General features: G+C 34.8%; 1 protein-coding gene across 2 annotated transcripts in view; it reads left to right on the top strand.

The window, feature by feature from the left end:
* The window catches only part of LOC113112636 (CUGBP Elav-like family member 5), a 125,760-nt gene that overhangs the window by 5,994 nt on the left and 93,631 nt on the right, over window positions 1–26,135 (top strand). For both annotated transcript variants that reach the window (XM_026278386.1, XM_026278375.1), the window contains exon 2: window positions 4,269–4,351. In XM_026278386.1, the coding sequence (XP_026134171.1) occupies window positions 4,269–4,351 (83 nt within the window). The remainder of the gene's footprint in view (window positions 1–4,268; window positions 4,352–26,135) is intronic.

Below are 26,135 nucleotides of genomic sequence, written 5' to 3'. Positions count from 1 at the left end.
GAGGAAGAAGTCTTTATTAGTGCATGTGAAAGATTACTTATAGAAGAGCATTCCCCTCATCTACTGTAGATGTGACAGTCAGCGCAGTGTTGTTTTCACTTGATCTCCACATGCAAATAGCTGCATATATAGTGTCATAAGCTCAACTGGACCAAATACTGTATTCATTTGCATTGAATTGCTGATGATTGCTGTAATGATGTATGATGATTGCTGTAATATGATGATTCTCTTAATGTGCATTTGTTATTGTCATAAATAGCTGTTGTTTTTTTAGATATGCACAGGTACAACTTATCTTTTATATTTATTATTTTTGTGCCAGCACTGTCCACATAATGAGACATCACGCAAATGGTCCAGCAGTCATTTCTACTTCAAATACATTTCTGTTCATCCTATAATCATGCAAAACAAAATGTTTCAGTTTACACAAAAATCTGATGCAGCACAACTGTTTTCAGCATTAATAATAATAATAATAATAATAAATGTTTGTTGAGCAGCAGCAAATCAGCATATTATTCTGATTTCTGAAGATCATGTGACACTGAAGACTGGAGGAATGATGCTGAAAATACAGCTTTGATTACATAAATAAATTATATTTTAAAATATATTCAAACATCAAACATTTTAACTGCAATAATGCTTTTTTTTAATGAGCACTTGGTGAGCACTTCTTTTGATCAGTAGTGTATCATATCATTGCCCATTTTCATTGGACACAAGAATTTGCTCTCTTTTGTGACAGTTCCAAAATCTTTTCACACATTATTGAAAAAGCATGAATTTAAAGTAAATAAGTTTACAATATATTTAATTACAGCTTATATGTACAGTATGTGTATAAATGCTCAGAGAAAAGAAGGTAGATCTTAGCTCTGAGAAATGAAGTCACAATTACACTTTTAGACAGAAACGCTGTATATAAAGATAAAGTCATATAATGTAATGGCTATTTAATGTAAGGGTAATGGAGGGTAGGAAGTCAACCGTAATTACATTCCATTGCCTTTCCAACATGTGAAGATAAAAAAACCTGTGAGAGGACCACATTTCTGAGCACATTTCTGATCTCTGTGTGGACAGTTCATTACGCTTCAGACAAATGGGATGCAGCTGCTAATATGTTGAATATTACCCTAATATTAATCTTCAGAATGGTATGCATTCTTCAAATCATGTGTCTTGCTGGAGTTTGATTTTGTTTTACTAAGCAATGAGATTTACTTTTTTTTTTTTGTCGATGATAAGGCTTTAAATCACAACCAGTGTAGATTTTGGCTAAAATATCTGCCACTCATCTAAATTTATTCCAGTCCTAAATCTGTTTTATGCTGAAGTTATTTGGTTGAGTTAAAACTCCCATAAATAATTGCCAATAGAGTAATTTAATTCAGAAAAATTACCTCAAAAAGGTGTCCAGAAACGGTTTGGCTTCCAGTGTATTGTGTTTGCTTGGCCAAAATGTATTTTGTATGAGAAAATGTAATTACTACTATGGAGAGATTTCAATGTAAATTATAGCCCCAAAATGCAGTGTGGGCTGTTTTTGGAGCGTTTGGGAGCAAACCGAGATTAAGTTGTTTTTATTGAGCTACAAAAACCTTTTTTTTTTTTTTTTTTTTACATTATATCTCCCTATCATTCCCTCCCTCTCTCCCTCTTTCTTTTCCTTCCCACCAGCCTGTGATGAAATGTTATCAAAAGGGGATTTTAATGGAAAATGATAAGGAGATGACGGTCATTTTCTGCTCCCAGAAAGTATTGATCCAAGCGTGATACAACACAGATGCACAGAATAACAATGCCTGAATTATTGGTCTTTATCTTAAATTAGCCTGCGTGTAATTCTCTGGTGTATAAAGCCAAAGGCAGTGTTTCTTTCTGTCCCCAATGAACCCAATCAAGATTTTGATTGCTTGTTTCTCTTAAGTTTTACATGGAATGCCATTTGCGTGATTCAGTTCTGACTGAAACCAGATATTCATGGTTTCAGAAAAATATGTAGCAGCACAACTGTTTTCAAAGCTGATAATAAGTATAAATGTTTCTGAGAAGCAAATCAGCATATTATTCTGATTTCTGAAGATCATGTGACACTGAAGACTGGAGGAATGATGCTGAAAATACTGCGCATCACAGGAATGCATCACAGGAATAGAAAACATTTAGTTTAAATTGTAATGATATTTAAACATTTTACTGTATTAAAATATAACCGTGTAAAACAGTATTTAACAGTATGTAAAGGTACAGGGCTGGTAAGGTGCAAAAGCTAAAAGGTACGTCTTATTTGCCCATAAATAATTCATGTTAGTACCATAAAGGTACATATTAGTACTTTAAAACCATATGCATACTGCATTTCGTTGTCTTGTACCCACATGTGCAATGTTAATAAAATTGAATTTAATCTAATCTAATATATTAGTATCTAAAGTATCACATTAGTTTTATTATCTTTTGAAAATGTGCAGCCCTAGGGACATTTGTCATTTATTTAGCGTAATTCATTGTTCTATTAATGCATTAATTAACGTTTACTAATAGGACCTTATTGCAAAGTGTTGCCGCCTTTTTCATATGTTCCAGCTTAACTTCCAATTTCAGTAGGTAATACAGTACGTCAATGCAGGATAGTAAACTGTCAATGTCAAAACAGATTCATTGGGTCTTTAAACTACTTTTACAACATACTTAATCTGTTCTGGCATGGATGGGCTGCTAATGAGATTGTGTTGATTTAGTATGCTGTGCCAGTGTTCATGTATTATAGCGTGATATTGTTGTTGAATGGACACAGGTGTGCAAACTGAATACATATGAGAGCTGTTACACTCTCTGCTCTCTCTAAACACCGTTCCCTGTGTGTGTGTGTGTGTGTGTGTGTGTGATTAGTTCTACCTGAGGTGGTCCATTCGCTCCGGACACGTGGCTTCAATCAGAGGGTTGGTTTGGGTCCATATGAATGTGACTGGTTTAATTAAGGTTTACAGGTTACACTAGACTACTGCTCCTATAACGGCAATAATTACCGACCAATTACACTGAAGCTATGAAAATATCACTGTCAGAACGATTGTCGGGAATGCTGCTGATCGCTCCAAACTGCTTTAATATTCCTTTGGATTCTTTGTCTGATCTCCGAGAGCTGGCTCCAAGGGGAAATGCAGTAGTTTTAATTCAGAATATAATTCGTAATGTTTGGGAAAGACTTAAAAAGTGAATATGAAGATGTATTTAGAAAAGAGGTTGAATAGAAAGGAGTGTGCCTCTTAACAAAGTTTTAATTAATTTTGACTTTTTTAAAATATTTTTTGCAAACTTTCTGATTAACACAAAGCAAGCTTGCTAGACAGAATAAAGATTATTCAGGGTTTTAAATGCTATATTGAAAATCTGCCTAATCAGTTGATTGCTCGCCAAATGTGTATATATAGGGTGAATTAAGGCAATTTAGGACAAATATAGCATTTCAATGACAAAAGTATCTCAAATTACTTTTTCCACCCTACTTTTCTAGACAGACTTGCAGATATGCTTCTGTAGAAGCCATAATTCAGTGTTAACAAACTAAACTAAGAGCTTCATTCTTTGTAGAGGTAGAGAGAGATGCATGCAACTCTCTCTCTCTCTCTCTCTCTCTCTTTCAAAACGGTCATATTTGAGAACAATTTGAGTAGTTTGCATCACTGGGCATAGTTTCACTGGATTAATATTTCAATCGGAAAAAAAAAACCTCACTTTTATTTAATGGTTTGCAATTTACATCTTATCTTGCTCTATTTCAGTTGTTTCTCTCTATGTCCATGGTGGTTACGGACCTTCTTTAAAACTGACATTATGCATATTGTTGACTTTGACATATTGCTTGTGATGCCCTTCATTTGTAAGACATGTATAAAAGCAGATGCTAAATTAATAAATAAAACAGATGTAAATGTATGTTAATTCTAAGTCATACTATTACTCATAAATAACAATACTATTTCTTTAGACGTAGAATACATAACATAGCAAACACATACAAATGCCTTGGCAAGTCAACAAAGCAGAACAGAACAGAGTTTTGCACAGGCAGACATCACACATGTTTGCCTCAGAACATGTAAAAATCTAGTTTACTACTGTTTTCATTTTGCATGTCTTTGTGATAAATAGCAGCATGGAAACGTAAAACACAGAGCTTTGGTACATGAGTGCATGTGTGTTTTGAATAGGTGTGTGCAGTTCTGTATCTCATTCTCGTCTCATTTTTACAGGCTGCGCGTTCCTCACCTACTGCGCTCGTGAATCAGCCATCAAAGCCCAGAATGCATTGCATGAACAGAAGACTCTACCAGGGGTATGTCTCTTTTGATCTCTCTCTATATTTCTCTAATGGCTTTTTTTTTCATCTATTTCAGGCATAAAATGTCTAACCGTTGAACACAGTTCAGTAACAACTTCAAATGACACAGTTTTTTTGGTACTTCTGTGTTCTACAGATGTATTTTCCATTTTTTTGCAACATGCAATCAAGACTATATTTGTAGGAAAGCTTGGAATGAAAATGGAATAGTTGACCCAAAAATCACTCCATGTTTTCTTCAAAGTCTTTTCATGAAAATCTACTTAAATACACCACCAAAAAAAAAAAAAAAAAAGATTTACTCAGAAATTGCTCACAAATAATTACAAAGAAACAAGTGGCAAGCAACAAATTGAATAACACATGAAATGTTGAAGTAGAAAGATTGAAATAGTATTTTTTATTATTATTATTATTTACATTACTTTGTAAAAAAAACCTATACAAACTATATGGGTATTCAAGGGCAGGCTTTAAAATGGTTTAGATCCTACCTGTCTGGTCACTACCATTTTGTTTATTTCAATGGGGAGTCATCTCATTTATCACCAGTAAAATAAGGGGCGCCACAGGGATCTGTCCTAGGTCCTCTGCTATTTTCAATATATATGTTGCCCCTTGGAAATATTATTAGAAAACATGCAATTAGTTTCCACTGTTATGCTGATGATACTCAACTATATATCTCAACAAGACCAGAGTCTAGCTAACAGAGTGTAACAAAGGTATAAGTGAGTAGAAGAGATTTTTGGGGGTAAACTGTCGTACTGAAAGTAGTGGAAGCGTCCATTTTCCTCCTCAAATTTTAATCTCTGTAACATTCCTGTAACGTCTGGTGGTCTTTGATTCTTAGGGCAAACAGGTCCATCAGAAGCTTGTGTGTGGCATATGTTAGACATTATTTTTCTTAATGCCTTTTGCTCTGTGCTGTCAGTCTGCTTAAGTTAACCTCACACAGAAATCCCCTGCTAATTTAATGTTGTGTGCATGATGGCAGAGCAGAGAAGATATAGCAAATATACTGAGATTAATGGTGTCTTTTTCACAAGAAGCTTTTTCGTATACGTTTGAGATACATTTAACCTCTTTAAACTGCAGTTGTGATCTTGAAGAGATTTCTCTTTCCTACACTCTTAAAAGAAGAGTTCACCCAAAAAATGTACTCACCCTCAGGCCATCCAATATATAGACAAGTTTGTTTCTTTGGGGAAATGTAGCATTGCATCACTTGCTCACCAATGTATCCTCTGCTGTGAATGGGTGCCGTCAGAATGAGAGTTCAAACAGCTAATAAAAACATCACAGTAATGCACACTGCTCCATTCTATCAATTAATGTCTTGTGAAGTGAAAAGCTGCATGTTTGTACAAAACAAATCCACTATTTTTAACTTCAAACCATTGATTCTGGCTATAATATGATTCCTTTGTCCATAATATTGCTTTCTCCAATCAAAAGTTGTCTTGTCATGTGAGAAATATGCAAAACTCAAGCACCATTGATAAGTGAAAACAAAGCAAAACTGGAAGGATTTTGATTTGAGAGGACAGCAGGACACAAAGTGTTATTATGGATTATGGACTCATATTTTGGCAAGAAACGACTTTCAGTGAATTATAATTTTTCAGCAAAGTGTTCCTTTACCAGTAAAGGTTCCAAAAGGGTTTTTGCAGTGATGCCATTGAAAAGCCATTTTTGATTCAGGGAACAGTTATAATAATAAATAACCATTTTCTCTTAGTGTGAAGAACATTGTAAAAGTCCAAAGAACCTTGTCCACGACCTTTTGTGAAATGGAAAGATTCCATGGATGTTAAAAGTTCTTCACAGAACCAGCAATGCTAGCAAAGAAGCTTTATCTTAAAAGTGTATGTGCAGAAATGGAGTTGTATATTTAGATGACGTGGTTTCCATTGGGAATGTAGCATGAGTTAATCAGAGGTGAGCTATAGGGTTTGTTTGGCTCATGTGCTCATGTTGGACTGTCATGAGTAGACATGTGGCTGCACATTCATACGCTCCCATGGGGTCTATCGCTGCCGTGAGCCAGCTGCTGGAAAACACAATGCTGGAAAAGGATAGCAGTAGATTTATGTAAAGGTTACAAACATTAACCTTGTTGGATCGCACACACAGATGTAGAAAAGCACAATATGAATACATCCACACAAAAAATATGCACTTCTGTAACTTATGCACAGATACACACACAGCTGAATCTCACGAAACCTACCAAGAACATTTCCAGGTCACATTTTACACACTGTAAAAAATCCAACTCACAAAAAGTTAGACTAATGATTATATTTTAGTTAACTGGACAATTAAATGCAAAAATGTTGGCTTAACTAGTGAAAAGACGACAATTGTTAGACCAACCTAGTATTACTTGTAAATATTTGATTTGTAAATGCAAGTTAACAAGCATACAAGTTGGGTTGGAGGTTGGAGCATGCGCACTGTAACGACCATGGAATTGGCACATTTGTTTTTTTACTGATTGTATTATTTAACCTATTTAAATAGTAATTTTGCAGTATTAATTATTATTATTATTATTATTAGGTCCTTCTGCACAGTAAATTATTATAATACTTTTGATCATTTTCAGATTAAGATGTATATTATAAGCCCTGAATGTGTCTGAATGGAGCCCAAATATAGAACTGGTTGTCTTAAAAAGGAATGAGCTACTTTTAGTTTGAGGTGTGTGTGTGTGTGTGTATGTTTGGAGTGGGGTCACTGTAAAAGAGAGCAGTAGAGCATAATTTTAGGCTGGAGAACCTATTTCAGGAGCAGACGGGGTGTCAGTGGAATAACAGTCAGTCATGTGACACCTGAACTGGTTTAGAAACAGGAAACAGCTGTCACTCACTGGCTTGTTTTTTTGGCTGGCTGAGTTTCATTCTGTTCTGGGACTGGGACAAAGGGTTTTGGTTAATTTGGTTTTGCAAGATTTAGTTTGGGCTTCATTAGTCACGCCGAACCAGATGTTTGACAATTGGCATAATTTTCCTAATCAGATGCAATGCAATTAACCAGCAAGTGATGTCATTTGGGAATGAAATAAATGGTTTCCACAAAAATATTGAGCAGCACAACTGTTTTAAACATTGATAATAATAGAAAATGATTATTGAGCAGCAAATCAGCATATAAGAATGATTTCTGAAGACTGTATGATGCTGTGTGACACTGAATGATGCTGAAAATTCAGCTTTGCATTTCTCAAATAAATTATATTTTACAATATATGCAAACAGACAGCAGTTATTTAAATTGTAAGAATATCTAAAATCTTTATTATATAAATGCAGCCTTGGTGAGCATGTGAGACTTCTTCAAAAACTTTATAAAACCTTAACAACCCCACACTTTTGAACAGTAGTGTTTCATAATAATATTATTATAAAATACAATGTTCTAATGTAATATTGTTGTGCCATGTTATACTTCACTTTTACTTTCAGTGTGGATTGTAAGTTATATTTTATAGTTTTTATTTCGTACGTGATGTTTAGAGGGTAAACCTGATAAAACTGTCCAAACAAAGAGAAATATCTTGTTTACTTCTAACCACCTTTATCAAACTTAAAATGAATGAAATCATCATGAAGCTCACAAACTTTGCCAAACCAACAAACCAATTTGTGCTCTGATGTGTTCATTGCAATAACTTAGGGACTCGTAAAAATGAATTGTTGGATTTTTTTGCCATTTTTGAATCCAGTGTGCAGGTTCAACTAAAACAGCATTTGCAATCGAGTTAATAGATTTAATGCAAAACAGATGAATTGAGGGCAAAATCTATCACATATATTAATCACATACTAATCTTGATTAATATATGTTGTATTGTTATCAAGGGTGTGACCTAGTCAACCCTGTTGTATAATTCACAGATTTCCCATGAAGTCAGACGATGCAACGGAAATGTCTGATGGAAATTTATGGTGTGTGATTGCGCCGTTTCCTTTCTTTCCTTTTATTTAAGAGCTCTATCGGGTTGTCAGATTGTATTGTTGTACTATGAGGAATTATTGCGCTCTGGTTGGTTCAGCCACAAGAACTACAATATAATTCATAACTAGGGTATTTATCAGAGAGATGTCTGGGAAGCAGTAAGAGAAGAGAGACGGAGCGCAAAAGAATATAAATAGAGGGAGGTGGAAGATGAATAGAGTAATATATGCAGGAATACGCTGGGGCGCATCAAGTTTAGAGGAAAGGAAAGTAAAAAGAGAGATGGTATATGCAAACAGGGTGACAAGGGTCATGTTGACAGCCTTAGGCATGTATGTGCACTTCTGAGTGTGTGTGTGTGTGTGTGTGTGTGTGTTGAAGAGAAAGCCACAGCGGGCCGGCAGAGTTCCTGCATCTCCATTAAGTGTCTGCGGAAAGCAGGCATTGGAGCTCAAGAGGTCAGAAGAGGAAGATGAGAGAGACAGAGAAACAGCGAGTCTTACACTTGTTTTGCATTTGTGCAAGACATTACTGGACAGTTGGGACAGAAAGGCCATTCTTTTACATCTCAAAACAAAAGAACACTGTAAAATGAGATCAGAGGCCGGAGAAATACATATGAATGCCCGCTGACGGCACGTTTGCCAGCCTGACATCTGGCCTGTAATTTTTCCATTCTTGTCCATTTATTTTTCTTCCAATTTTTTAATAGTCAATATGAAATGCAGGGTTCCTACAGTCATGGATGGATGGATGGATGTATATATATATATGTATGTATGGATGTATGTATGGATGGATGGATGGATGTATATATATTAGTGGTGGGCCGTTATCGCCGTTAACGTGCTACGTTAACGCGAGACTCTTATCGGGCGATAAGAAAAATATCGCCGTTAATCTATTCTCAAAGTTGGGTTGGGAGCTGGGTCTATACTAAGCAAGCTATGATGACTTTCACCTTGATATTTTATATAACCGACTGGCTGAGGCCAGCCTAAAAAGATGCTCAGGACAGTTGACGGGCCACTGCTGCGCATCGTCACGAAAGCTTATCTTTCTCACGTCTTGTGAAGTCTTACCGCTTGTCGATTTAAACATTAAAGCATCCAAAAACTAGACGCGGAAAAGCTGAACAGAGTAGCGCGTGCAGTTAGGCGCGCACGAGAGAGAGAGCCGCGTATCACGGACAGCGACACTGAACCGAGCTCTCTTCTGCGAAGTTCACCTCGAAGTTCCTCCTGCACCCGAACGAACAAATGCAAATCGCAGTTTGAACAAACGAAAAGATGTGAAAGAGCACAATTCAACACCGCGGTGTTCTGGTGTTCAGGGCTCACGCAGAGAAAGGCGTCTCAAAACACTAGAACATCAAATTTGCTTATTTTTGCTCTTGTGCCGACAAATACATACAAAATATGTCAAAATATCCGCCTTGGAAATTAAGATCGAGAAAACTGTCAGTTATTTCTTAAGTGAAAGTAAACAGTTGAGGAAGAAAATGGGATGTGTATTATATTGGATGCGTTCCTCGTCTCTTAAAGTGACCGCGTCTAATTTAGCTGCTGGCTGCTGTAATGTTAATCCAAGAAAATGAAAATGAAAATCACTCACTGCTCTTGACTGAATTTCTTTGTAGTTTTAACAGTCAAACCAAAAATTGTTCAGAAACCAGATATAATTTTTGATATAGCAAAACTGTAATAATGGTGTCTGAATAAATGTAGGTTTGATTGTATATTTCATTTTTAAATTGAAGACTATCCAGTGCTACTATTTGGTTTCTGTACCTTGACACCTACAAACTTGAAAAAAAAAAAAAAAACTTAAACATTGGTGTGAAACAGGAGTAATGTTGTTTGCACCTTGTGCAATGTGGAATTAGTTTACAGCTTTTTCAAGCACTTTGTGATACATTTTGGAAACAGGAGATGAGCCCCTTTTCTAATGCACCACCTAGCTTGATAAACCCCTTCTCAAAGACTTACTGTTTGTCAATTTTATTTGGGTAAGACATATTTTGAATGCCTTCAGCAGAATTCGAATGAGCCATTTTAATCTAGATTAATCTAGATTAATTTTTAAGATCACAGTGAGATTAATCTAGATTTAAAAAATTAATATATGCCCACCTCTAATATATATATATATATATATGTATGTATGTATGGATGTATGTATGTATGGATGGATGGATGGATGGATGTGTATGTACTGTATGTATATATGTATGTATGTATGTATGGATGGATGTGTATGTATGTATGTATGTATGTATGTATGTATGTATGTATGGATGGATGGATGGATGGATGGATGTGTATGTATGTATGGATGGATGGATGGATGGATGAAAGGATGTATGTATGTATGTATGTATGGATGGATGGATGGATGTGTATGTATGTATGTATGGATGGATGGAAGGATGTATGTATGTATGTATGTATGTATGTATGGATGGATGGAAGGATGTATGTATGTATGTATGGACGGATGGATGGATGGATGGATGGATGGATAAGAGTAGAATACCAGCACGACAAGATATCCGATATATCGATATAAAAATAAATTAGCTCATTTTATATTGGCTAGAAATCAGTTTTGTGCAATCTTATTATAATGTTTTTAAACATTCAGTAATCATAAAGGACTGGTCAAATCATGGAAATGTATTGGTCAAATGGTGTATGGAACCTGGAAACGCCATCAAATTCCATTTGATTCAGCCGAACTCAACTTACATTAATTTGTTCTAGTTCAGTAAAGCTTTTGAATCCCTGCAGGGCCAATTTACAGGAAGGCACAGCGATAACAGGAAAAACCATTGTGGACACACAGTCTGCATATATTTAGGGAAATTAAGGAGCGGAGGGGAAAAAATGTAAAAAGGGAGGCCTGGACGTCAGTGGTGCTCTGTGTGTTACTTGTGTTATACGATAAACAATTCAGATGCTGTGTCAAGTCGCCAATGCAAAATCTAGACTCTAAAGCTAAACCCGTTGAGTGTATAATGTGGCTATAGGGGTCTATAATGGTTTTCATCACTATGTATAGACTGTAAATAGCAGTTGTGTGTTTTCAATAACTCTGAGGCTTTGGGAAGCATCACAGCTGGGAGTCAATCTCAATAGAGCTCAGCTGAAGATACACAGGATCTGTGTGTGTGTGTGTGTTCAATCTCTATCCGCTGTTCTCGACATCCTTCAGTGAGGCACAGCTTGAGGGATCTATAGTTGCCATAGAAACGGCAGCAAGCCTGTTATCAGTGTAAGTGTATTGAGAAAAAATGCAATTTCAGCCAGCACACACACACACACACACACACACACACTGCCAGTGGATGACTGTAGTTTTCTTTGCCATCTTGTTTTATAGTTCATCTAAAGGTAGTGCAAAGCAAAAAGAAGCAAACATCTCTCCATTTACTCTCTAACTCTCTCTCTCTCTCTCTCTCTCTCTCTATATATATATATATATATATATATCTATATATATATATATATTCCATATATTAAGAGAGAGATGAAGAGAGAGAGAGAGAGAGAGAGAGAGATACTTAGGCGAAAAAATTTAAATAAACAACAACAAAAATAAATGTTAAATAGAAGTGGTCAGTTTTCTTTTAATCAATATCAATCAAATCAAAAGTTACAGTACAGACATATACAATATTATTTATTAATATTTATTTCAAATAAGTGCTGTTCTTTTTTTGACTTTTTATTCATCAAAGTACTATACAAACTATTATATCTGTTCTTATATTATACATATATTCTATATATTTGGATATACACATTTATAATTATATATATATATATATATACACACACAAATATATGTTTTTATTTGTCTGTGTATATGTAGTTAGAAATATATGTAAATATATAAAATATTTATAGAATATAAGAATAAATTGTTCTGATTATTATTAAGACATCAAACATTTATATCTTTTGTCAAGTTGTTGCTATTGCTTTATTAAAGCAATTAACCACTCGATGAAATGTTTACAGACGTTTCATCATTTCGTTTTTGCCTCTGTGTGAAGAGAATGCTGAGAAGCACTTGTTAACCGTGTTAAAATCACAGTAAAGCACAACATTTCATGTGTTTTTGCTTTAATGAGCCACTAGAGTCCCTAAACTAAACTAGTTCTGAGTAAATCTGTACTACTTTCGGGCTCATCTCAGCTCAAGTCTTTCCTTTCCTGTATGCTACTGTTTTCTGCAATGGCTGAATATGAGAATGAGGCCTTTTACATAACAAGTCATAGAGAGAGAAAGAGAGACAGAGAGAGAGAGAGAGAGAGAGAGAGTTCCATGTTGCTGCCACTTGGCAATGACCTACAATGTAGGCGCACACAGTCACACATCACAACGAATAACGATCCAATGCTGCACTCATGAATTCTAGGTCACTAAGTCCCGCCCCCATGCATGCTTTTCTTTTTTCATTTCAAAGTGCAGCAGTAATGCAATGTACTGCTGGAGATGGCCTGAGGCGAGTGTGTGTGCACGTTTATTTATGAGTGCACTTTGTACATATGTATGCAGTTATATACTGGTGTGTGTGTGTGTGTGTGTGTGTGTGTGCCCCTCAGCAGCTGGAGTTGTGATTTCTGCTGTCAAATTCTCCATGTTGTCTTTCATCCTTAGTGGTCACACCACATCTGCCTCAAAAATAGACCTGTCCAAGTGTGTGTGTGAACTTGTTTTTACTACTTTGTGAGGAAGATTGCATAAATCAGACCCCACAAAGACAGGATCTATTATAGTAGACTATAAAATGACTAAATATACTATCATCTAAACCTGTTTGTCCCTAAACCTGATCACAGTTTGAGACATTTTCTGAGATGAAAACCTGAAAATCGTTAAACTCAAGCGTACATCTCCATTAAATCTCATTGCTGCCTGGGAGAAATAATTGCATTGTTAATATGATCATAATTGTCGCTTTTCTCTTAACTTTTACATCATCAGTGGCTTCTCTGTGTATTGATATTTGTTTATTCAGTCCTGAAGGGTATCCAGCATGAAAGAGCCATGTTGGTTTTATTAGGACTGATGTAGTCTCACAAGGCTCGGCCACAAAAAAAAATGGGAATATGATATTCAGAATCACAAGAGTGCTTGGAATTTATTGAGAAAACTTTTCGTTTTCAAGGCTGCATTTATTTAATTAAAAATACTGTAATATTGTTAAATATTATTATAATTTGAATGAACCATTTTCTATTGTAAGATATGTTAAAAAGTGATTTATTCACGACATGCACACTGAATTTTCAACATCATTACTCCAGTCTTCAGTGTCACATGTTGATCCTTCAGAAATCATTCTGAAATGCTGATTTGCATAATGCCTATTGTTGCATTGCATCATTGTTACTTTTTGTGATAAAACCAAATGTGCATTTTGTGATCTTGCCCATGCACATTTTTGTGATGTGTTTGTATGAAAAGCTTGTTTGTTTCCTATAGAGCGTTCCAAATCAGTGATGTATGAATTTTACTGACACTGTCTGTGAATGGACCTGTGAGTTCTATCTACAGTGAGAACGTGGCCGCAGTGGATCTGTGGTAAATGTTATTGACAAGCAGCTATTTTAGGTCTTGCTCACGGCTGCTGAACACATGATGAAGAGCTGCTGTGTTTGGCACCAAATAGCGCTGTCATTTTGTTAGTGTTAGTGAGCGTGATGCTAAGCTCTCAGTGTCCTGCTTGATTTACTGAAGTTGATGTGAAGAGGCTTTCTGCAACATCTCAGATGGTCCGTCCGGTCCTGAGTGGGCTTACAAGGCCAGTTTCGGCAGTATTGCAGTATATATATATATATATATATATATATATATATATATATATATATATATAATATATACAGTATATATAAAATTTATAACACTTTAAGGTGCCCTTGTTACACATGTTACATGTACTTACTATTATAATTACATAATTACAATGAAATATGCATAATTACATGTAAGCAACCCTAATCCAAGCCCAAATCCTTACCCTATTCATATAGTAAGTACATGTAGTTAATTAATATTACTCAGTACACTTACCTTAAAATAAAATGTGTCCAAAAGTTGTAATATCTTTTTGCATTATACATTTTTTTATATACATATTAATGTATTTATGTATTTCCTCAGAAGCTGTGTGAAACAGAGGTGTTTTCTCAATCGGAGAAACAAGGATATTAATCAGACAAGTAGTTATTGATGCCTACACTGCAAAAAAAATCTGACAAGCAAAATGACTCCAAAAAACTAAAATTGATCAAAATCATGCTTAAAACAAGAGAAAAAAAAGTCATTAAAAAAAAAAAAAAATTCAAAGTGAAGACAGGATTTTTGACATACTTTTTCTTTGGTAAAACAATTTCTCCGAAAACAAGGCTTAATAGCTCGTATATTAAGTTTTATATCATATAGTCATTTTACTTCTGGAGTAAATGTAATTTGTTTTAAGAAAGCTTCGATATCTTGCTAAAACTTTACTTACTGTACGTAAAGCCTTTATATATGATGCATTATAAAAGTATTTTTAATGTTTTAATTATACCTTGTTATGGACTTTATAATGCATTGTGTGGTCTCATGAATAATTATAACCACTGTTACAATACTCATCTGTCCATAGAACCCACCTTTATGAATTTTAATGCATTAAAACTCATGACAATCAACCAATTTTAGATGTACAGTAACAAGGAATTTGATATTATAATCCATTTGAACTTTGGTGACGAGATATAATGTATTATAAGATGAATGCCTTAATAATGCATTATACATAAAGGCGTTAAGTAAAAAATTACTAATGTTTATAATAGAAAGCATGACAAAAGTAAGCTTAATAAGCAAATCATTTTTGCAGTGTAATGCATTTATGCATCTTTAGCATCAATACAACATCTATATTTAATATCTAGTTCTGGTTTCATTTAGGACTGATTAAGTTTTGCCTTTGTTAATGGCCTCCAGTGTTACATTATCTACATAATTTATACAATTTTCATGATCAATATTGTATTCGGTTTACTTTGATAGATGCTCTTAGCAGCGATTCAAATGCTTGGGGGTGTTGGTTTACAGTGTTGGGAAACTAAATAAATTAGTGTATTTGACTGGTAAATAAATCTGTAAAACAGCATGTGTATCATAAATGCATCAGTTTAGGGTGAAAAATAAGAGCAACATACAGGTGAGTAATTGATGACAGAATATAATTATTTTTTTACTTTAATAACTCAAAGCACAAACTGGATTTTCCCTCCACCCCATCCACCAGCTTGTTTGTGTATGAATTCTTCTGCCAAAGAGAGAGCGGATGAAACGATGGCTATGGAAGGATTAAAGGATTCCTGCTATAAATGGACTGTTTTGTTCCTGATTAGCTTTATGAATTATAACGAGACTCGAGAATCTCATTTTCCCTTCTGCGTGTGCTGTCGTTTGGCTTTGCCAGTTTCAGATAGAGTGAGAATATGTAAGAAGAAGAATTTAATACGATTCAATACTGTTTATGTTGCATATGAAATCACACACTAGCGATATACACATATACAGGTATGCACATATCACATGTGGACATTAAAATGAAAAATACTGGTTCAAAACAAAGTGAACTGAAATCAACTAAATGAAATGGGTTGAAAAACTAATTAATGGAATAAAATAAAAATAGAAATAAGGTGTAAATAAGGAAAAAAGATCAATAAACTCTTGATCTTATATTCAAAAATAATACAATTAATTAATTAATTAATGAAATCCACTGAAATATATATATATATATATATATATATATATATATATATATATATATATATATATATATATATATATATAATCCATGAAAAATTGTAACTAAACGAAATGTAAAAATCTAATAAAAATAATAAAAAATAAAATAAGGAGTAGGGAATAATGTTTTTTCTTTTTTTTTTTTCTTTTTTTCTGTCTTTCTATTTTCTTTTTTTTTTATCTTTAGGACTAGTAAACACTAACGACCTTGTTGTTTTATGTAAATTACAGCGGTTACTGTACATTCACTTGTTGATGGCGAGAGGTTTGGAGAGACAGGGCAATATTACAAACTAAAGGTCACTGTCTCAGACCCCATTACTGTCCAAGACGCTTTATCATTCCCAGAATATCCCATCAGCGCACACATCTCTGCCTTAGTCTGCACTTCATTTCTTCTGTTTGCTTTCGCAGGCCTTTCTCATTTTCACAAAAGATGGAGCTATTCATTTTGCTTTTGTGTTCGGCCCACCTCATGACAGATAATGCAGCTGTGGCCCACAGGAGGGAAGAGCGTCTCTCTGTCTGTCTCTGTTTTCACCATGGCTTTAATGCATGGGTGAAAAAAAAAAGAGTCTCCCTATAGGCGATATAAAAAGAACACATAAAGCCACAAAACAAGGAGGGAATAGTTCACCTCAAAATGAACGTTCTGTCATCATCATGAAAGATATTTGTGACTGAGGCCCTTAAGCTCCAAGAGCATTATATATTATATACAGTATGTAGTCCATATCACTTGAATGCTGTATTCCAAATATATTCAGATATCTTATCATAGCTTTCTGTGAAAAACAGACCCAAATACATTGTTCGCTGCTATGATGCTACATTTTATGTTTAACTGATGTGATTTGGAAAAAGGTACACAACAGAGGGGACGGTTTTAGGCGCATTATGTAGATGTTAATTTGCTGATCACATAAACTAATTAAATGACTTCAGAAAACATACACTTGAATGCTAAAACGTAGAAACACGTGCGTATGATGATCTTTACTATACGATGGTTAAACTTTGCAGTTAACTTGCAGATCACATGTGCGCTGAACCGTGAGGCATTAGAGTTTGGTGTTGTGAAGTTACGGAGCCCCGCACATGACATGCAAGAAAAAATAAATTAATTGTGCGCACAATTTACTAATTCGTTCCCTCAATGTACTAAAACATGCACACGATTACTATTGCGTTCCCTCGATTTGATAAATTGTGCGCATGATTTGGCAAATCGAGTGAACGAATTAGTAAATCATGTGCACAATTTATAAACCGAGTGAATGAAATAGTAAATCGAGGAACGCAATAGTAATCGTGTGCATGTTTTAGTACATTGAGGGAATGACTTCAAATCGTGCACACAATTTAGCCTACTATTTTTTCTTGCATGTCATGTGTGGGGCTATATTAACTTTTCTTACATGGATTTCTCTTTACCAATTGTGTTTTTAAGGTAGTTGACATATATAGTGTAAAGATAAAAGTTAACACTTTACAGTAAGTATTTTATTAGTTACCATTTAGTTAACTGCATTAGTGAACAGTGAAAATTACTTCTGAACCATTTATTAATCTTAGTAAATGTTAATCTCGACATTAACTTATACTGTACATTAATAAAATCTAAAAAGTTGTATCTGTTAACATTAATACACTGTCCTAACATGAACATTTTTGATGTTTATGTCATGCATTTACATTGACAAAGATTAATAAATGCTGTAAAAATTATATTCCTTATTATAATTGCATGTTACTTAATGCAACGTTAAGAAATATGACTTTTATTGTACCAAAAACATGATATCAGTTAATGAAATAAACATATTGTAAATTTACTGTAAAGTCAATCTGCAATATTTAAATGTTGCAAATTATTTTTATTTTTTAAATGATGAAGCTCTGGCGACCACAACTGCTGTAAACTTCACTAAATTTGCTGTTGCACAGGATACAAACTGTGAAAGTCTTGTGTTGAGAGTAGTTTGAAGTGTATTTGTGTGAGCTCATATGACTGAGAGAGAGGAGGAGACGCGTATATCGGCCTGAATAGATATTCATTTAAATTGGCCCTCGATTACAGCAGGCCTCTCGCTTTGACTCTCCCTCTTTCCATATTCTGCAGAATTCCGCTCATTTATAATTGCATTTTTGCCTTTTTCATCTCGTCGGCCCCGTGCTGAAAGACTGACAGCTTAATCAGAATTAATTGGCCGCTTGCACCATCCTCCATTTCTCCTTCCTCTCTTGTAATGTTTTATTCATCTGTAATTTTGTAATGCAAAATTAATTGCATTTAATAATACATTGGTACTGTATAGGTTAGAGTCAGAGCCACATTAATGTACGAGTGTTTAGCACGCTGCTGACGTTAATTAAATGAATGCCTAATGAAACGAAAGAGGGGGGAAGAATCAAAAGAAATGAAAAAAAAGAAAGAGAGAAGAGAAACAGTATATTTCCAGAACCATAGAGTGGATATTAATACAGAGGCAGTGGTCTTGTTTAAAATACAGTTTCTTATTCATCACATAACACTTTACACATCGAATGTGATTTATCTGTGCGCTCTGGGCCTCTTAGACTAATGCAGTTGAATTCGGCCAATCGGTGAAGCCCTCTGATTGCATCTGATTGGCTGTCATGAATGCATTGAAGGTGATTGGCTTCATCAGCACAGTGTGTGTGTGTGTGTGTGTGTGTGTGTGTGAGCTGAAGATTAAATATTATTTGAAGATGATGGCACGATGGGGATTTTTCAAAGAGGCTGGCTGGGAATACAGAGATAGTTCATGAATATTAAAGATTTTGATTGGTTTGGTGTGAAATATTTAAGATTTGAAGTGAAACCACAAAGAAATGGTTAACAGTCAAATGACAGCATAACTCACACTTATATATTTACATTTTTCTTCATTCACAGTTACCTATTTAGAAAATGTTTATTCATTTAATGAACTTAACTTAACTTAACAACATAATATATTATTTAAATACTATTAATGTTATTTATTAATTGACATACTTGTATTATTTATATAATATAATATAATATAATATAATATAATATAATATAATATAATATAATATAATATAATATAATATAATATAATATAATAAAACAATATTGCAACTGGCGAGCAAGTAGAAAAGAGATATTTAAATGTAAAAGTATTTTTTAAACATGGCTCATCAGATCAATATAATATAATATAATATAATATAATATAATATAATATAATATAATATAATATAATATAATATAATATAATATAATATAATATAATATAATATAATATAATATAATATAATATAATAAACAATATTGCAACTGGCAAGCAAGTAGAAAAGAGATATTTAAATGTAAAAGTATTTTTTAAACATGGCTCATCAGATCAATATAATATAATATAATATAATATAATATAATATAATATAATATAATATAATATAATATAATATAATATAATATAATATAATAAAACAATATTGCAACTGGCAAGCAAGTAGAAAAGAGATATTTAAATGTAAAAGTATTTTTAAACATGGCTCATCAGATCATTATAATATAATATAATATAATATAATATAATATAATATAATATAATATAATATAATATAATATAATATAATATAATATAATATAATATAATATAATATAGTTTCTTAGATACTTTATTGCATTATGTCAAGGTGTTACTGATGCCAGATTTATGATTCATTTGGTATAAATAATAATTTCTTGTGATTTGCGGAAAAAAAAAAATCTGTAAAGAATTTAATCTGATCGATTATCCAAAAACAAACCCATGGTTATTCAATATGTAAACTATTTCTTTCGAATTAAAATAAAGCAAAAAGTGCTATATGGTGATTTCATTTAACAGTGTTAATTCAGTGTGTGATTATGTGTATGCCAATGAGAGTGTCAAGGAATGATTCACTGTAGTAAAACATGGCATGTGAGTTGCTTAAAACTCAGGAAAATACATTCATTTATTCAGAGAGATTTGACTGAACGTTCAGAATGGAGAGAGAAAGTGTTAGATCAGTTAAAGAGAATATGTCAGTGCTTTACATAATTCATTTGTGAACTACTGTTGAGGTGGTGTGGTATAGAGGTGTTGTTTGTCCTTTTAGAAGTACCTCCCACAATGCATCAGTGCGGTGGAGAACAGTTGGTCTGGGGTCTGTGGGGAACACTCACAATCTGAGACACTGATGTATTGTGCTCTGATATATGAGGATCCGCTTGTGCGCCAGCGTCTCTTCTTGCTCTTCTCTCCAGTTTTTTTTTTTTTGTCAAAAGTGTGAAAGTATTTCGTGCTGAGATGCATGTGTGATTTCTAACAGAACATTTGCTGCCCGAACCACCTGACAGGTTATCTTTATATTTCACACGTTCACGTGTTGGTTAGTATAATGCAGGCATGTGGAAAAGGGGAGAAGGATTTAGCTGGAAACTCTTCAAACAGGCTGCGCTTAGAAATTAGACCTTTTGGAACATGCTGGTTTTATGATAATGCAACCGGTTTTCAGGGTAAATTAACTTTGGGTGGTTTAACTTTGAAAGCTTGTCTCCAGGGTCCAAATGCAAGGGAAAATTGGTTTTGGTGAGTAAATGAAAAGTTACTGTTGATACTGAAGAGTTACAAGCTAGTTTGTTAGTAAAGTTTTTATCATTTAAATCACTAACTACTGTGTCTATAGTAAACTACTTTACTACAGTAAAAGCAGAATTATTGTACAGACATTAAATCTCATATTTGGAGAGTTCCTGCATGTATGCATTGGTGTGCATGACACATGGACTGTCGTCTCCCGTTGGTTTGCTCAGCGCCTCCTGCCTTTCTTCCTTCCCTCGTTTCTTCACTGCTGTGAGTCCATGAAGAAGTGAAGATTGACTTTCTCTCGTCTTAGTCTCTCTTTCTTTCACAAACACACTTTCTTACTCCTCTCTCTCTCTCTCTCTTGCACTTCCTCCAACACTCTCCAGCCCCCACTTAAGAAGCTCTTCTAAAGAGCGTGTTTTAAAGCTGCACCATGAGTATTTCTGTGTGTGTGTGTGTGTGTGTGTAATCCTGCGTGGGTGAAGAGCTTGCTGCGCAGGGAGACAGAGAGAGAGAGAGTCAAGCATGAATATAGCCTGAGGAGGAGACGAGTGAGAATTTGAGATTAGAGAGAGGATGTGTCATGAGTTGAAGAGAAACACAAAGAGGAATAGAGCGACACACCACTGAAGACTGGGAGGAGACCAGAGGAAGGATGAGGATATGAGATCAGAAACGAGCAGTAGACACTTAAAGATGGACACATTACAATTTGGAGTTGCAGAAATAACTGCATTTTTACAGTTTCTGAAGAAAACTAAGTGGTGTTTACCTGTGAGGTTGCAAAGGTGTTCAGTTCAAAATGCTCACCAAGGCTGCATTTATTTGATCAAATATATACTGTAGTAAAAATAATAATATTGTGAAATATAACTACAATTTAAAATTAACCATTATCTATTTGAATATATATTAAATTGTAATTCATTCCTGTGATGCAAAGCAGTATTTTCAGCATCATTATTCCAGTTTTCAGTGTCACATGATCCTTCAGAAATTATTCTAATATGCTGATTTGCTTCTAATTGATTATTATCAATGTTGAATCAGTTGTGCTGCTTCATATTTTTGTGGACACAGTGATTCTTTTTCCAGGATTTCTTTGCATTTATTTGAAACAAAAATATTTTGTAAATTGCTTTTTAATCAATTTAATGCATCCTCGCTGAATAAAATTCTTAAACTTTGAAAAAAATTATAATAATTGACGCGGATATTCAAATTTCTATAGATAAATGTCCTTCGGGCACCTATTTGTAAAGCCATTATTCAAGGTAGGCATATGCCATAAAAATCTTTCCTCTTTAGTTAAAAAGTCAAGTGAATTTCTTTTCAGTTTCTTATAATTCGTCTTCCCTAAATTTGTACAGTGATTCCACATCCTGTTTGAGTGTCCAATTCAAACTGAATTTAAAAATCATTCTCAATTCAATTCTGAATAGCTCACGATATGTCACTATGACAACTACTAGATAGACAAATGTGCATTCAGGGTGCGGGGTTTGTTTAAATGTGAGCATTATTGTGATGCTTACTGTAGCAAACACAGCTGATTAATTCTGTCAGACAGAGTCACGCTGCATTGTGAAAAGTGTGTGTCATTGTTTGAGATGCAAAGTCCAATTCAAACTCTCTGAAATGCAATTCAAATATATTCATAACTTACATTAATAGGATGTTTTTTTCATGAGCCATATTTCTGCTGTAATGCATGTTCATATGCTCATCCAGCAGCTGACATCCTCTCTTTCTCTCTCTCTCTCTCTCTCTCTCTCTCTCTCTCTCTCTCTCTCTCTCTCTCTCTCGGTCAGTTTGAGTACAGTTCACCATTTCTGGCTTTTACTGAAGCAGTGTGCCATTATTTGAGCTCCACACACACACACACACACACACACACACACACACACACACATGTGTGTGCTGTAATGCAGTTTCATAACACTATCAATTAATGCGCTGGCACAGATAACAAAATGCATTGTGCATTTGAATTTTGAATGTTGCTGTGTGTGTGGTGTGTGTGTGTGTGTGTGTGTGTTGTGTCTAAGTGGTTATATCTCTAAATCAGGCAAATTAATCCTCAACAATAAAACAGGTTTGTTTGTTTGTATCATTTGGTTTGAAAATTTTACCAGCATACTCCTAATTTAAAAGTTATTCAAATATATTTTGTTTGTGTGCTTTTGAATTTCTACTTTTTTACCCAAGTTCAGTTATAAAGCTGTAAATACCCAGGCTGTATCCTAATTTATGCCCCCCCCCCCCCCCCCTTTCTGGCATTGGCCACCAGGCCACTTACACCGATTGCAATTCAGTTTGTCTCTGTTAGTGGTACAGCGATAACATAGTTCACCTATAAAGGAATAGTTCACCCGAAAATTACAATTTGCTGAAAATGTAAACACCTTCAGGCACTGAGCTTTTCAATTCACAAGACATTAACTGATGGACTGGAGTGGAATGGATTACTTGTGGATTATTGTGTTGTTCTGTTTGGACTCTCATTCTGACGGCACCCATTCACTGCGGAGGATCCATAGGTGAGCAAGTGATGTAAAAGCATGAATGCTTTTAAAGAACCTTCATGAGAATGATGGAATATCAATGTTGAGCTGTTTAGTTATTTGAGAAGTTCTGAAGTCCCCAGTTTGCCTGCTGTAATTAGTTATTACTCTTAGATTCATATCACAGCACCATCTGCTCTAGAGACATGCTGTCAGAGAGACAGAGAGAAAGCGAGCATGTCTGGTTGCAGTGCTTATGTAACACAATGATACATGCTGCTTTTAAATGAGAGGATGTTGTACTCAGATTGTTAAAAGATCATGTTCTTATAGCCACTATGAGTTTTATTCCCACTTTGTGCTCTTGTATTATGGACAGGATGTCAAAATATTTTGGGAACATGTTAAGTTTTAGTAATTTTGGCTTATTTTTTGTGTCTTGAATGCAAAAGAACAGGAATAACAACCAGCAACAAGTCCAGGAGCATCCTAATGCCACCGCAGCACAGCCAGATTCCGTCGTCAAGGCAACATAATCGATGTTTCCTCTGTAAACATCTCTCTGACATTCTCTCTCTCTCTCTCTCTCTCTCTCTCAGAGCAAGAGATTCCAGTTAGAACCAGAAATGGTTTGAAAATCATTTTAAATTCCATAAAGAACTTTACAATCTCTACAGAAGTTTCTGGTGTTTTAAAGAACACGGAAACCAAATCTGAAGAACATGAAGAAAGTTAACTACAGTAAAAGCAAAGAACTGTTTGATACCTGCACAAAATATTCATTTAGGCATTTGGTGAGGCCAGACGTTCATGAATTGTATATTTTAGCTTTTTTAATTTGTACATTATTAATAATGAGTTAAGTCCACGTGGAATATTTGTACCATAGGTATAATAATAATAATAATAATAACAACTGATACATTTAATTTGTAATATTCTACACTAGAGTAATTAAGTTAAGTACAAAAATTAAGAATTATTAATAAATGGTAAATAAAGTTTTCTAACTAAAATTAGCTTTTTAAATTCAAACCTGAAATTTTGAAAAAAGTATGTTTATAAGTTATTGGTGCCCTTTATACAAACACTCTTATTTTCACCTGCTGTGTGTCTGCATCTCTCTCACACACACACACACACACACACACTCAATGTTTCTCTCCACGATAAGGCAGTAATGGGTGTGTGATAGCAGCACTGGACTATAACTGGATGTTTTTTCAGCGGTCGTCATTTGTCTCTCTCTCACCGCAGACAGCAGTGGGTGTCATTATCTTGGCAGAGTTTCCCGAAGGAAAAGCAGTGCTGTTAAATATATATATTTAAAAATCAGATCACAGTCACAATTCTCAATCTCAGCGCTGCGTTGACGAGGATCTCCAGGGATTACAAACGTAGAGATGTCGAGCTGTCGAGTTCTTATTCTACCATGATCTCTTCACACTGATACTGTGATAGTCGTGTGTATTTAACATCCATAGTTACAAAAATGTCTGGAGCTCTCTAGTCCACAAAATACCAAATACTGAATAGTATAGTAAATATAGTGTTAAATAATAATATATTATTTGATCGTGTAGAAGTGTGCATATTAACTGTTAGGCATATAAATGAAAAATAAACCTGTTTTTAAATAATTGTGGGGGGTGGGGTACTGGGATACTAGTCTATGTATCCCTGCCTTTGCTGAATATTATATATTATCCAGTGAGGATTAAAAAATATCCCCCCGGGTGATGCTACCCCACCAACCACCAAAACAGAGCTGAATGTTACTGTAGTTGTGTGTTCACTTCACTACAACTAAACACATACACAATGATTAAACAGGATTTAACCCAGTTCATTCTGTGGTGTGTGTTTGTTTGAATGCTGTTGCATTCTGTGTCATCATGTTGTAACGCGCTGACAGACTCATTTATTTCAGTCCGAGGAAGAGCTGACGGCTGATAACGATGGTAATTTATGACAACTGTGTGAAAGCAAATGAATCGCAGATGTCCGTCAAAATCTAGCTGCTCTTTTATCCCAGACGAATGAAACGTCTGCAGTTCCACTCGGGGGCGTAACGGGTGGCCATTTCTTTGTTTGTCTGTTTATTTGTGTATAAATCATAAGTTGGGAGATGACCGACAGGCGACAGACAGCTGCCTCGCCTTTGCTTTTCTCTCTGTTCATGAACTCAACATTTAGTTATGATTCAAGAACGGATGGCTAAAGGAATAGATGAACAGCTGATCATTTTCTCACTGTCATGTTGTTCAGAACCTCTATGACTTTCTTTCTTTAATGGAACACAAAAGAAGAAAACTTGTCCATAGAATGAAAACCAACCCCCCCCAAAAAAAGTGTGTGTGTGTGTGTGTTTGTGTGTGTGTGTGTGTGTAAACGGTACCTTTTTATCCCCACACACATGCTGTTGATAAGGTTGCAGCACGATCATCCCGAGTCTGTCAATCATACGCCCGCCAGAGGTTAAAGGTCAGTGCTGTTAACTGCTCTCTCACATACAGTGAATATGGTGTGTGTTCTGAGAGCGTACGTACTCACACTTGATGATCTCGAGACATGGTGGGCACCAGTGACAAGCCATTATTCATTTTGCATAATTACATTCTTAACACCAATCATCAATGTCACATCATGGAAACGTGCCTCGCCATACAAACGTGTCTCAGAGGAATATTCTACTCTGGGATACTCACAGACCTAAGGGAGCAATGCTCGCTATGAAAAACAAAAACTCTAGAGAGATGCACATATGATCAATATGTCAGTTTTCTCATTTAGCTCAGTTCTGCAATTTATAAATACATCTAGATGCTGAGAAGAAGTGTGTGTGCATGATTTATATGAGCGAGAGAGAGAGAAAGAT

The sequence above is a fragment of the Carassius auratus genome, chromosome 2 (genome assembly GCF_003368295.1).
Source record: "Carassius auratus strain Wakin chromosome 2, ASM336829v1, whole genome shotgun sequence".
Classification (NCBI taxonomy): Eukaryota; Metazoa; Chordata; class Actinopteri; order Cypriniformes; family Cyprinidae; genus Carassius; species Carassius auratus.
Note: the sequence above shows the minus strand (reverse complement) of the source record. Positions and strands in the feature narration are given on the sequence as shown.